Source organism: Schistocerca gregaria, chromosome 4 (assembly GCF_023897955.1).
Source record: "Schistocerca gregaria isolate iqSchGreg1 chromosome 4, iqSchGreg1.2, whole genome shotgun sequence".
NCBI lineage: Eukaryota > Metazoa > Arthropoda > Insecta > Orthoptera > Acrididae > Schistocerca > Schistocerca gregaria.
Genome location: NC_064923.1, coordinates 351,763,948 through 351,778,421, shown reverse-complemented (window position 1 = coordinate 351,778,421; position 14,474 = coordinate 351,763,948). Strand labels below are relative to the sequence as shown.

The 14,474-nt window shown below is 38.5% G+C and overlaps 1 protein-coding gene across 1 annotated transcript in view; it reads left to right on the top strand.

The window, feature by feature from the left end:
- Window positions 1-119: 119 nt before the first annotated feature.
- Window positions 120-14,474, top strand: part of LOC126267724 (probable cytochrome P450 305a1) — a 79,087-nt gene continuing 64,732 nt past the window's right edge. Inside the window, exon 1 of the mRNA XM_049973025.1 lies at window positions 120-228. Coding sequence (XP_049828982.1) covers window positions 120-228 — 109 coding nt within the window. The remainder of the gene's footprint in view (window positions 229-14,474) is intronic.

The window sequence follows — 14,474 nt, the reverse complement described above, 5'->3', positions numbered from 1 at the left end:
TTGGGTGAGCTGAGCTCCACCCCCCTCCCTGACCCGCCCTCGACGGCGGCTCTGGGCGGACGGGTTGTCGGTCGCTGGACGCGGCGTCAGTTCAGTGCTCGTCGGACCAGCGGCCAGCGATGGGAAGAGACGACATGCTTTCTCTGGTGCTGCCCCTGCTGCTCGCCGCAGTCGCCCTGGCCGTGTGGCTGTGGGGGCAGCTGAGGCGCCCTCCGGGATTCCCGCCAGGTAAGGCGCCACCTGCTGATGTGGAGCGTGATTCTTATTGAAGGCCCCTACATACACACCAACCCTTTCTGCCGATAGACCTACCGAACAATTTCATGCCAGCCTACACACGTCCCGACCGCTGCACTCAGCTATTACAGTGCCACAGCCCCTATTGTTGTGACTTGTTAATCTTAAATTCATTGTTTATATTTTACGAGGTCCCGCTTGGTTTTACACAGAAACAAAAACGGGGGGTTTCCCGTGGCTATATTAGAGGTACCAAGGTCAAAAAAAAGAACAGGCTGAGAGAAGGCTGTGGACACGTAAGTGGCTAATGCAATGAATGAAATTTATCTATGTTATATTATTAACCCTTTCAGTGCCTCTGGCAGCAATTGTGTATCTTAACTTTTACTGTGCCATAATTTCAACAGAAGTATTTTTGCCCATAGAAACCTCCTCAGGTACACATTTGTGAATGTGTAACCTTTTTATCATGTGCAAGTGCTGCCAACTGTTGAGCATCACTATGAAAGTCAATATAGTGATGCACAGCAACTCATAACCACTAGAGTATATGGATGCGGTTGGTTCACTATATTCCACTGAATAATTTAATATTGTTATTATTATTTTGCAGGATAACTATTGAATGATCGATTTATTATTTATCAGAATAGAGAATATTTCATCATCATCATTTTCTTGGGCCTTTGTCCCACTTCAACGCGGTGTCAGCCATGTTACTATGTATGTGGCCATGTTCGTGTCAGAGGGTGGTTGGATGCCCTTTTTGTCGCCACCCTGTACCCCCTGGGACGGAAGTAGTGTACCCCAGCTGTCTGCGTCTAGTGTAAGCCATCAAATAGTGCAGACGTATTAAAATGTCTGAGATTCGTGTAATTATGGGGGGACATGGAGACCAACCCACTATTTACCCAGTGGGATGTGGAAAACCGCCTAAAAACTGCATCCAGGCTGGTCAGCACACCAGCCCTCGTCGTTAATGTGCTAAGCGGATTCGATTCGAGACCGGCGCGCCTACCTGAATCCAGGAAGAAGCACATTAGCGATCTCGGCTAACCTGGCGGGTCACAATAGAGAATATTTCTTAATTAGTTATTTCACTCCATAAAATTAAGCCAAATACCCAAAGTGTGTTTTGAAAACGAGTATGAATTTTTGTTTAATCTTGCATAAAAATCATTAAAAAATCACCTAAGAGCATAGCTAAATAAAGAAAAATTTTCCTTCCTCCAGAAAAAATTCAGGTCTTGAACGTTAAGGAGCTGGAAGCCAATGATTTTCGTAATTATCTAGCAATGGATGAAACATGCATTTCGGCGCTGTTGAACATCATCAAACCATTCTTAATGATAAACAGTACAGTCGTGAGAGAGGCTGTAAGCTGCAAGGAGAGGTTGCTAGCTACATTACGATTTCTGTTTAAAGGCAGAAGATAAGAGGATACAGTGATGTTGCATTCCCACAATTATCTACTAAAATAATTCCTGAAACCTGCAGTGTGGTTCTTCATTGACTGAAGAAACACATCGTGGTAAAGGAAGATAGATAAAACAAAAGATGTTCACGTAAGCGTTATTAATTTATTTATATACGTAGCCTAAAGGATAACCCGTAAGTTAGAGAAATTCATTTCACATTCGAACACGAAAGACTAAACATGGTGCTAGCGCACATCTTCTAGTGGCATTTGGCAACAGTTAGAAATGGAAAAAAAGGGCACTTTGCTCTTCGTAGCACTGGGATTGGATATAGACTGGGCCTGCTGTAACACTTACACCAATGAAGCAAGGGTGTTTATTGAATTAACGTCCATTAAATGTCGATATGTCGGGTTTTAGATTTTGTTTCCGACAAGCATCGGCTATAAAACCTAAAGACAGAAATGCAAAAGGTGGACTGACATTTATTCTCTCTATATGCCACACGAAACCATTATGAATTCATTAAAAAGAAAATAAAATGTTTCATTTCTTGTATCTCTATTTGTATAGTTGTCGCATGACGTTTGGCACAAACGTCTCCACTCATTAAATTTCTTCGGAAACTCTGTCACAGTTTTGTCAGCTTCGCACTCTGTAGAGCAGCATTGAATACCGCGCGACATCCCGACAAAATTAGTTCGTAGGTCGGTCTGTCAAAACACGCATACACGGCTGTTGATGAAGATGACGCTGAGAAAAGTAATTTAATATAAGACATATGGAGCTGCAAATGTCGCGAAATACCCCAAAACTGGATAACAATTGTTGGATATGTGACATCACAACCAAAATACGGGGGGTATTCTCAAGCGCATGTGCGAAGGGGTGATTGAGCTACTCAATAATTTCATTCAAGCAGAAGATGCAAATTTTGAATATTTGCTGTAAATGTGATGCTGTAAACGTAGATGTTACATAATTGTCCTTGCTGTCATCAAGCAAAAGCTGGTCTTATTTTGTGTTCCTTTACTTTCTCCCTTCTTTCCTTGTTTGCAGACATTGTGTAGTAAAGAAAACACAGGTCAGTTAGTGGTAATGAAGCAATCCGGACGCTAATACACATTTACTTGAGACACAATGCGGTAGATTTTTGTGGTGCTGTATTTTGCGATAAACCTGCGGAGACCGCGAGACCGGTAAATAAATTAATACCTCAATGTAAAAACGCAATTGTCTCAGGCAATGAAAAAAATACTTTTTGCAAGACTTGGGTTGGGATGACCAGGTGCGGCAGACCGATATGCTCAACCGCTGCAAGTGCGGCGAGTTACGTCATCTTTTGAAGTCACATGTTCAGCATTTGTCACGCACTTTCGTGATATTTCCTGTCATTTGCGACCCCATGTATCTTATCTTACCTTACATGTCTGAGCGTCAACTAAGTCGCTTCGGAGGTTTTTAAACGCTGATTATACTCTTGCTCGTAAATTAAGGATAATTTCAGAATGTGGTGCCACTCCACTCACTGGTATCTTCTGTTTCACGCTACTTCTCCACGATGGCAGCTCGATGGCGCCGTGCGTTTTCATCCATCAGGAGGAAGGTGGGACCCAGTGCACCCCTGAAAAGGAGGACATACTGGTGCAAAATGACGTCCCGATACACCTGACCTGTTACAGTTCCTCTGTCAAAGACATGCATGGGTGCACGTGCAGCAAGCATAATCCCACCCCACACCATCAAACACGACCTCCATGCAGGTCCCTTTCAAGGACATTAAGGGGCTGGTATCTGGTTCCTGGTTCACGCCATATGGAAACCCGGCGACAGTCGCTGTTCAGACTATACTTGGACTCGTCCGTGAACATAACCTGGGACCACTGTTCCAATGACCATGTACTGTGTTCTTGACACCGTGCTTTACGGGCTCTCCTGTGACCAGAGGTCAGTGGAATGCCCCGTGCAGGTCTCCGGGCGAATAAACCATGTCTGTTCAGTCGTCTATAGACTGTGTGTCTGGAGACAACTGCTCCTGGCTGCAGTGAGGTCCCGAGCAAGGCTACCTGCAGTACTCCTTGGCCATCTGCGGGCACTGATGGTGAGATATCGGTCTTCTTGTGGTGTTGGACTCTGTGGACGTCCCTTACTGTAGCGCCTAAACACGTTTCCTGTCTGCTAGAATCGTTGCCATAATCTTGAGATCACACTTTGTGGCACACGAAGGGCCTGTGCTACGACCTGCTGTGCTTGACCAGCCTCTAGTCACACTGTTATTCTACCCCACAAAACATCATCAATGTGTGTTCTTTGGGCCATTTTCAACACAGTCGCCATTAGCACGTGTGAAGGAGTCTGCACACTTACTCGCTGCACCGTACTCTGACGAGCACCAACACACCTCTGCTTATGTGACTGCTGCCAGCGCCACCGTGCGACGACCGCAGGTCAAATGCACCGCACGGTCATTCCCCGAGGTGATTTAAATCCGCAGACCGTCCACAAGAGCGTTGTTTTGCCATATATCAGCATTATCCTTAATTTCTTAGCATGAGTGTAGAATCACCCTATGTAGTGTATAACATTTCAGCTTCCTCATCCAAATTATAACTTCTCAGCTCCTCAACACCAAATTAAAACGTTGCATTAGGAGGTGTCTGCTTCGTGCAAAAGGTCTTGAGTTCATATTGACGACAAAAAGTAATTCTTCCATTACAGACGTTTATTTACAAACAGAACTGACAGACTTCACAGACTCAACAACTGACTCTTAGAGCTAACCGCACTGCATATCCGAACTGGCAACTGACAACTCCTAGGTGTATTAATATCTTTCCAAACAATGAGAGTTTTTGACAATGTTTTGTTTATAATACGATAGCAATTCACGACTTAAAACTAAATTAGACATTACAGAATTTTAGTACACATTAAAGTAAGTAAAAGGATCAGTACATATAAATTCTTACAAGCATAATTTCCAAATAGATTTTATAACATTTTTCTACGAGCTTCTGGATAACCTTCACAAGATTTGTACCGATGTTTCCAGAAATATCTTGACATTTGATTCTGGATATTTCTTGAGTGATTTAGAACAACTATTTATATGTAAAATGATTTAAATCGTGTTTCAAAACGTAAATAAATCTTTTTAGCAATATTTCTTGATACAAATCGTCTTTCGAAATTAGGTTATGAAACAGTTTTCACAAGTTTTCGTATTTTTGCGATCATAATATAGAATTTCTCCATAGAAAGTTCCAGAAGTGTGCATTAAACGTTCATTTGCAGACTTTCTCTTTAGCTGGTGAGTTTTTATAAGTATCTTGTCCATATTATACGAAATAATTCAGCTCAAAACTGATAATTTATACAATTAATCAGAGCTACAGCAAACAGTGAGTCTTTCTTTTACAAAATGAAATATAATTGCAAAATTGAATGAAAATAGGTTACTAACACTAATATGTATTTACATTAATTCTATTTTTGTTCTTTCTGTGCAAAATGTCCTAATATTGACACAGTACAATATTTAAACATCACCAAAGTTTCCCTTTACATTTTGCATATTGTATCGACATCCCCTAAAAGTCTACAGTATCGAATACTTCAATATGTCCCAATATGTCCTGTAATGTTACACAACCCCCCCATCAGCACTTCCACGTGAAACACGGAAGGGTTGGTGTCCTTACATTACAAAACAGAAAAGTTTTACACATATCTTTGGTGTCTTCTTTCTTGAAGGTCCGTGATCTTCTTTCTTGAAAGTCGGTGATCTTCTTCCTTAAAGGTCGGTATACTTCAATGCCACACACTGTATTTCAGTCTCATCTTCACAGTCCGTATGGTTTCCATATACACTGCAGGCTATCACAGGCTGCAATAGCACAGTCCGCTATGAATATACAGCATACAGTGGTCAAACCCAGTTAAACATTAGCAAAAGCATTTAATAGTCGGTGGACCGGTTTTTTAAGGACACAGAAATTTGAATTCTCTAAAGTCTAATTACTCAAGAAAATTTACTCTAAATAATTTCTTAAAGCTAAGAGAGGATAGACTGACAGATGGAGAAAATTGATTATACAGGATCACAGAATAAGTGTAAGATGCAATGCCAGAATACGAAAATGAAATATGACAATTGCATAGCTAGGGGATCTAGTGCTCGCCAAACACTTAGCACACAAAGAATGTATGCTCCCCTGAGGAATCAGATAAATACAGTATAACAAAGTATACAAAAATATCCTGGTAAGATTACATATAAAAGTCTATAAACATCTATTATCTAAAATACTTTTTTACATTTTTTATACAATTTCAGTTCGGTCACGTTTCGTAGGCCAAACAGTCTGCCAGAATTTGGGTAGACTAGACGGTACGCATTCGGATGAGGATTGTCCTGAATCTTGAAAGGTCCAATGTATATGTCAAAAAACTTTTTTAATTCACCACTGATGGCTTTAGACTTCTCTTGTGTGTTAACAAGGACCAAGTCTTCAATTTTAAATTGAGTAGGCTTCAATCTTTTGTCATGTCTACATTTCCTCTTATCACCTTGAGATTTCATGGCCTTTCTCACTATTTCCTCTCTCTCTTGAGTACTTAGTGGTTTGCAGACTGGAAAATCAATGAAATCACTAATTGGATGTGGTGGTTTGCTGTTATACTGTATTTCATAAGGCGAAAACCCTGTTGAGGAATGCTGTAAGCTGTTCACAACATCTTCGAATTTCTCAACATAGTCAATCCAACTAGCATGATCAGTATTGCAGTAGGTTCTAAAGAATCGCCCAATTTCCCTCATGTATCTCTCCGAAGGGTTTCCTGATGGATGATAAGCTGAAATAAGAATGTGACTTATATTTTCATCTTCAACAAAAGCTTTCCATACTCCAGAAGTAAATTGAGTCCCATTGTATGATAAGATTTTCTGAGGTTTTCCAACCCTGCCAAAATAGTCTCCTCTGATTTTTGAAATAATGCTCTTACTGTTTGCCTTGCGAAGAGGGTATAACTTAATGAATTTTGAAAAAAACATCAACCATAACAAAAATGTAGCAATAGCCTCCTCTGGTCTTCGGTAATGGTCCATATAAGTCGACAGCGACTAACTCGTGTTGTTCTTTTGGTAAGATGTTTTGCATCAATCCTCGACAAGTTTGGTTGGATACTTTTACTCTTTGGCACCTGTCACAACCCGTCAAAATTTTTCTAACCCTCCTGGCTATGTTGTTAAAGTACACATTTTCTTGGATTTTCTGGATACACTTTTGAATCCCACAATGACCAAAACTTTCATGAGTGTACTTGATGAGTTCATTGATGTACTGTTCAGGCCAACATAATTTCCATACATCGCTATCTACACTGTTTCTCTTGAATAGAATCCCCTTGTAGATTTTGTAATAATCTCCCACTTTTTCATGTCCCTTTTTCCCTAAATAACTTTTGACCAGTTTACAGTTCTCATCGTGGTTCTGATTCCATCGGATGTCATTACAAATGTCTCTGATTTCTTGTTCATTGTCCACCCCTCTTAAATACATAATTTTGAATTCTTTTTCACATTCCCCACTGTCATCTTCAAAGTCACCACCCACAGGTAGTCTAGATAAAGCATCAGCAACTACATTATCGGGTCCTCTAAGATATTTTATTGAGTAATTAAATTGTTGTAACAAGAGTGCCCACCTGGTAAACCTTCCATGATGCAACCTACATTCTTGAATATAAATTAATGCCTTATGGTCTGTGTAGACAACTACCTGGTTTCCCAATAAATAATTTCTGAATTTAGAAATTGCCCAGTAAATGGCCAAAAGCTCTTTCTCGGTAACAGTGTATTGCCTCTCATGTTTTTTCAAGGTTCGACTAGCAAAAGCAATAGACCTGTGTTCTATTTTCCCATTTATATTTACTTCTTGGAAAAGGTGAGCACCTAGGCCATAATCACTACTATCTGCCATAAGGCAAAAAGGTAAACTTAAATCAGGACGGTACAAAATTTGACTGTTACATAACTGTGTTTTTATTTCTTCAAAAGCAGCTTCACATTCCTGATCCCAAACCCACATTTCGTTTTTCTTCAGCAATCTGTTAAGACTTGGAGCATTTAGAGCTTGGGTACTAACGAACTTTCTGCAGTAACCGCACATCCCGAAAAATGACTTTAGTTGTTTCTTGGTTTTTGGAATTGGGAATTTTGTAATTGCCTCGAGTTTTTCAGGATCTGGCAAAATACCTTCCTCAGAAATACTGTGCCCCAGAAACTTCAGTTCTTTCATACCAAACTTACATTTAGATAATTTAAGTGACATTCCCCCTTTCCTTAAAATATTGAAAACCTCCCTCAAAGTATTAACATGTTCTTCCCAAGTTTCTCCAGTGATCAAAATGTCATCTACATACACAGTTAATTTTGCTAAAAGATCTTTTCCCAAAACAAAGTCAAGTGCTCTAATGAATTCGGCTACTGAGACATTCAGCCCAAATGGTACCACACAATACTAGTAACATCTTCCCCCATACAAAAAGGCAGTATACTTTCTGGAATCATTTTCTAGTTCTACTTGGTGAAATCCTGATGTGAGATCTAAACTGGTCATGTATTTCATTCTTTCAAATTTATGAAGTAATTCGTCTATATTCTCGGGATGATCGGTCTCTCTTTCCAGATACTTATTTAGGTGTCTTGAATCTAGTACAAGCCTGACACTGCCATCACGTTTTGCAACCACTACCAAAGGATTATTGTATTGGCTCTTACTTCTCTCAATGATGCCCCACTCTTCCATCTTTTGAAGTTCCTTTTCTACATCTTTTCTCTTTGCAATGGGTACACTATAAGGTTTTATAATGAATGGCTCATGTGGTTTTAATCTGAGTTTACATTGATAATTCTTTACTCTGCCAGGTCTATCATAAAAAACATCACAGTAATTCCACAATAATCTTTCTAACTCTACCTTCTGTTCTTGGTTCAAATTATCTGATTCCCGTAATTTTTCTTGAACTATATCCCTATATTCTCCATCATCATAATCCTCAGTAATTTCCTCTACACAATAACCACTGTCTTTAGACAATGTAACGTCCCTAATTTCAATTCCCTTATCAGCACAGTTTTGAACCGACATGTCAGTACTGGAACATACTCTCGTCTTAGGATCAATAAAGGTAAACAAACTCTTTTCCCAATGAAATGATGCATTAGCTTTTAATATCCAGTCCATACCCAACAGTACATTCTCATTTAGGTCACTTATTACAAGACATCCTTGAGTAAACTGTACATCATTTATACTGAAGGACAACAACACCTGTCTATTAACAATTTTGCTCAGTTTGCCGGTAATGCCTCCAATTTTTATTCCAACAACTGGTAATTCAACAAAGTCAGGATCATGCTTAATTATATCTCTTAATTTGCTTGAAATGGCACTAATTGGACTCCCTGTGTCAATCAAACAATACCCTTCCCAACCTGCAGCTTTAATTTTTATGTATGGACTACCAATAGTGGTGTTTTCCCTTTCTTCCTGTTCTTCATACAAAAGATCTTCTGCTATCTCATCATACCTCTGTTCCATATTTAGGTTTTCTTTATTAGGCAATACTTTCTTCAAACCTCTAGGTCTACTGGAATTTACTGGAATGTCTGGATTACTATTTACCTCACACACATCCTGACTAGTACCCCGTTTGATGATTTCATTAGGCTTAAAAGCAGAAACTGGTTTACAAATTTCCCTTAATTTGATCTTAACATCATTGTCATCACTGTAATCTTTAAATTTGTCCCAAACAGATTTCAAAATAATCTCAGATGCATCAGCACAATCAACCCCCCTGTCTCCTGATGTATTAATAAGCTGAACTGGCACAATCTGATTCTCATGTGGAATTTAGTTAGAGTTCCTGGCACAACTATTCTCAACACTATTGCTTATAACATCCTCCTTAACTTCAACATAAACTATTCCATCCAATTCACCATCAAAATCTTCTAGTACATAATCACCATTAGCCTTAACATTAACATTATCATCATCATTGCCTGAGCTTACACTACAAACACTACTAGTATCACCAACATTACTCACAACACCATCTTCACCAACCACATCCACATGAATATCAGACTTTCCAGAAACTTCAGTACGAACATCATTATGACAACTTACATCTAAAACATCACCACACATAAGTTTGTACAATCCAAAATTATCAAAGTTATCCTTACCTTTCATTTCAGCATTAGGTGCTTCTTCTTGATTATATAAATTTGCAATTATATCATCTTCTAAGCCTACTTCATCAAAGGTAGCCTGGTTCCTATTACAGTTGTTTCTAGGATTTTCTCTGATGACATTCCAAAGTTTCCTGTCAAATTCAATTTTTTCATTACCTCTATCTACAGATCGATCATAAGCATACTGTCTATACTGGTTAGGTCTCTGATTATAGTGCTGTCTGTTCCGGGTGAAATTAGCCTGATTTTGAAAATTCCTTGCCCAAAACTGACAGACTCCCAGTGGAGCATTTAGTCGTTTAAAGGCCTATGTCTGTCGTTTCCCTGCCTCGGGTTACCTTCTCTCATGTCATTACCCCAGGACCTGTTTCGATTTTCCCATTCTCTGTTTGAATTAAAGTGCTGATCATTCCTACCAAAATTTCTTCTGTCATTGCTATTATAATTATCCCTGTTGTTGTTAAAGTTTCTTCGTTCACTATTATTGTTATTATTTCCACTGTTCGATTCCCACCCTCTGTGTGATGAACCTACAAAGTCGTTGAATCTGTTGTTTTGTTCAAAGGCTCTATCAAGTTTGTCCACATATTTCAAGAATTGTTCTATGGACTCATCTGGACCATATACTAAACCCCATTGTACTCTTTTCGGAAGTCTCCGTTTTAGTGTATCAATTTGAGTTAGCTCATCAAATGGCTTATCCAGATGCACTAATTTTTGCAACTGTTTCTCACAATAGGCTTTCATTGACCCATCAGATTCTCTGTAACTAGAACCATTCAAGAATTCACTTTTGATTCGAGCTTGCTCAGTTTCAGACCAAAATTTGGTTAGAAAACATTTTTCGAAATCTTCAAAGGACATTTCCGCGGAACAATTCTGATTGGCCCACGAAAGCGCCTCACCATCAAGTAATTTCTTTACAAATTTTATCTTAACACTATCTGTCATTATGGACGTGAACTGCTCCTTGCAGAATTGCATGAAGTCTTTTGGGTGTATATTCTTGTCACTGGGATAAGTTTTAATGGGAAAATTTCCCCATACCCCATTACAACTATTACTAAAACCTTTTTGCAACATAGTTTCTTGTATTTCTACAAATTTTCTGTCTACAGTTTTTTCGACATTACCTACTCTACTACAAATTTCTGTGACCTTTTTGTCAGAATCAGATTTGAAAGATTCAATTTCGCTTTCAAAAAATCGTTTTGTCTGGTCAAATTCATTTCTCAATTGAGAATTTTCCTCATTTACAAAATCAACAACTTTTTTTAAGTTTTGACTGGTTATTTGAAATTTCGTTACTTAAATCAGTTTCAAGGACAGAAATTTTGCTCTCAACCGTGTCCACACGACAACTAAGTTCTTTTTGGTTTGACTCAAAAGTAATTAGCCATTCTTCGAGGACCTGATTAGTGTGAGCAATCTGTTCTGTATTTGAATTTATTTCTCATTTTAAATCACACACAGCCTTCGAAATCGACCTGTCCATCTGTTGTTGTATCTGTTCAATTTGTTGACGTAATTCGGCACGAGAATCGTCCATCTTCGAGTTTGTGTTATCCAACTTCGAGTTTAACTCTGAAAACATTTGTTTTAACATTTCCAACATTCCTACACTGTCAGAAGCACTTTCTCTAATAGGTGTACTCGCTACACCGCTGTCAATACTGAAATCTGCGTCTTTTTCCATTATTTTAGGAAGCAGGTACTTATCTTAGTGTCCGTCGGCGGTCGTTGGTGTCCGTGTTTTGCGAAATTTCTTCAATTCCAGGATGGTTTCGCTCGGTTGATTCACTCCTCTTCTTGTGACACCAGAATCGACGTATATACCTCTGAAGAATGACTGGTCCGTCGTATATCCTCTTCTTGTGGTCCCAAAACAGACGTATTTTCTTCTTGTGATCCCAGAAGAGACGTATTTTATTTTGAATAATCACTGGGTGGTCGTCATATCCTCGGCTTCCTCAACCAAATTATAACATCCCAGCTCCTCCACCAAATTATAACATTTCAGCTTCCTCAACCAAATTATAACTTCTCAGCTCCTCAACACCAAATTAAAACGTTGCATTAGGAGGTGTCTGCTTCGTGCAAAAGGTCTTGAGTTCATATTGACGACAAAAAGTAATTCTTCCATTACAGACGTTTATTTACAAACAGAACTGACAGACTTCACAGACTCAACAACTGACTCTTAGAGCTAACCGCACTGCATATCCGAACTGGCAACTGACAACTCCTAGGTGTATTAATATCTTTCCAAACAATGAGAGTTTTTGACAATGTTTTGTTTATAATACGATAGCAATTCACGACTTAAAACTAAATTAGACATTACAGAATTTTAGTACACATTAAAGTAAGTAAAAGGATCAGTACATATAAATTCTTACAAGCATAATTTCCAAATAGATTTTATAACATTTTTCTACGAGCTTCTGGATAACCTTCACCAGATTTGTACCGATGTTTCCAGAAATATCTTGACATTTGATTCTGGATATTTCTTGAGTGATTTAGAACAACTATTTATATGTAAAATGATTTAAATCGTGTTTCAAAACGTAAATAAATCTTTTTAGCAATATTTCTTGATACAAATCGTCTTTCGAAATTAGGTTATGAAACAGTTTTCACAAGTTTTCGTATTTTTGCGATCATAATATAGAATTTCTCCATAGAAAGTTCCAGAAGTGTGCATTAAACGTTCATTTACAGACTTTCTCTTTAGCTGGTGAGTTTTTATAAGTATCTTGTCCATATTATACGAAATAATTTAGCTCAAAACTGATAATTTATACAATTAATCAGAGCTACAGCAAACAGTGAGTCTTTCTTTTACAAAATGAAATATAATTGCAAAATTGAATGAAAATAGGTTACTAACACTAATATATATTTACATTAATTCTATTTTTGTTCTTTCTGTGCAAAATGTCCTAATATTGACACAGTACAATATTTAAACATCACCAAAGTTTCCCTTTACATTTTGCATATCTGTATCGACATCCCCTAAAAGTCTACAGTATCGAATACTTCAATATGTCCCAATATGTCCTGTAATGTTACAAGTGGCACCGGGAGTTAAACCCTACACATCTCCTGCGTATCAGTTGCTGGCGGCGGATAACACTTGTTGCTGCGCTAACTCCTACTGTATAACGTGTGCAGTTGTAAATCGGGAGCAAGATTCTAGACATGGCATATTTCGGTACGACTGATTCGCTGAGTCTGAAGATGTGTCGGGCTGCAAGAAATTTTGTGGAGGTTTACAACTAATAGTATCTCAAGAGACTGACAATAAAATACGTCACTGATGTTTGAAAGCAAAATTTTCCGCTTTTAGAATCAAATAGAAGGTATGAAATGATTCTATGAACACTTAAAAGTGAAACATAGTACCACCGACTACGAACAAGTACTCGACACTGGTTTGGTAAATTAAAAAAAAACATTTAAAAACCACGCACCATTGTCATTATAAGGGGTGTTTCTCATTAGCGTTTAAAAACCACCGAAGCGATGCATATGACGCGGAGAAAAGTAAATTAATATGAGACACATGGAACCAAGCACATGCGAGAGGTACGTCATCTGCTGACGTCACATGTTCTACATTTGTCATCCACGTTTGGGGTATTTCCTGACATCTGCGGCCCCATGCGTCTTGTCTCAGCGTTATCTATGTCGCTTAAGAGGTTTTTAAACGTTCATAAGAATCACCCTGTATATACAATAAAAAGGTTTTCATCAATGATCGTCATCAATCTGAAGATTGTTTTGGACATCTCCTGTTGGAGAGTGTATGTTGTTGCTTGCCTCCGACCTACGGACTGGCCTACAGTTAAAAGTGAATTCCAAACCACGGCATTTTTCACAGCAACAAACGCAGCCAAAGATGAAAGAAGCGGTAAGTGGCAGACAAAAAATTACATTTGACCAGGACCGAACCCAAGATCTTTGGACTTGTAATCTGGTATGTTTAACACTTAGACACTTTCTTTTCCTTTGTTGTTTTCCATATCCCGTATAGTCCCTCGTTACTCTCTCCATAAATACCTTCTTCTCACGCTATATTCCGTAAAGTGCTTTTTTTGCCCTTTTCTCCTCTCCTTTCTCGTCATTTAAGCCTTAATCTGCCACCGATTCACATCAAAAAATGGTAATACACCCAATACATTTCTGCAGGTAAAGTGCTTTGATGTTTAAAAGCTAACAACATCGAATTAGTATACACGAAATGTTCCACCGATGTTGCGTGGCGTATGGTGCTCAGTGAAATGTTGCTGGTAGAGGATGCTTCCTACCAGTGTTAGGTGGGAGGGGTGCTTCGTATGAATGTCCCGTAGCAGAGAGTTCTTGGTACCAATGTTATCAAGATTATTATGGAGGTCACTTTTTTAGTTAATGTTCTGGAACTAAAATGAGTAAATATAGTGTTTCCAACAAGTTAAGAAATATTTCTTAAGACTAGAAAATTTTCATTAAAATATTTTTACTTTTTGGCAATAATTTTATCTTACGCAAAAATTTAAAACTCTAAA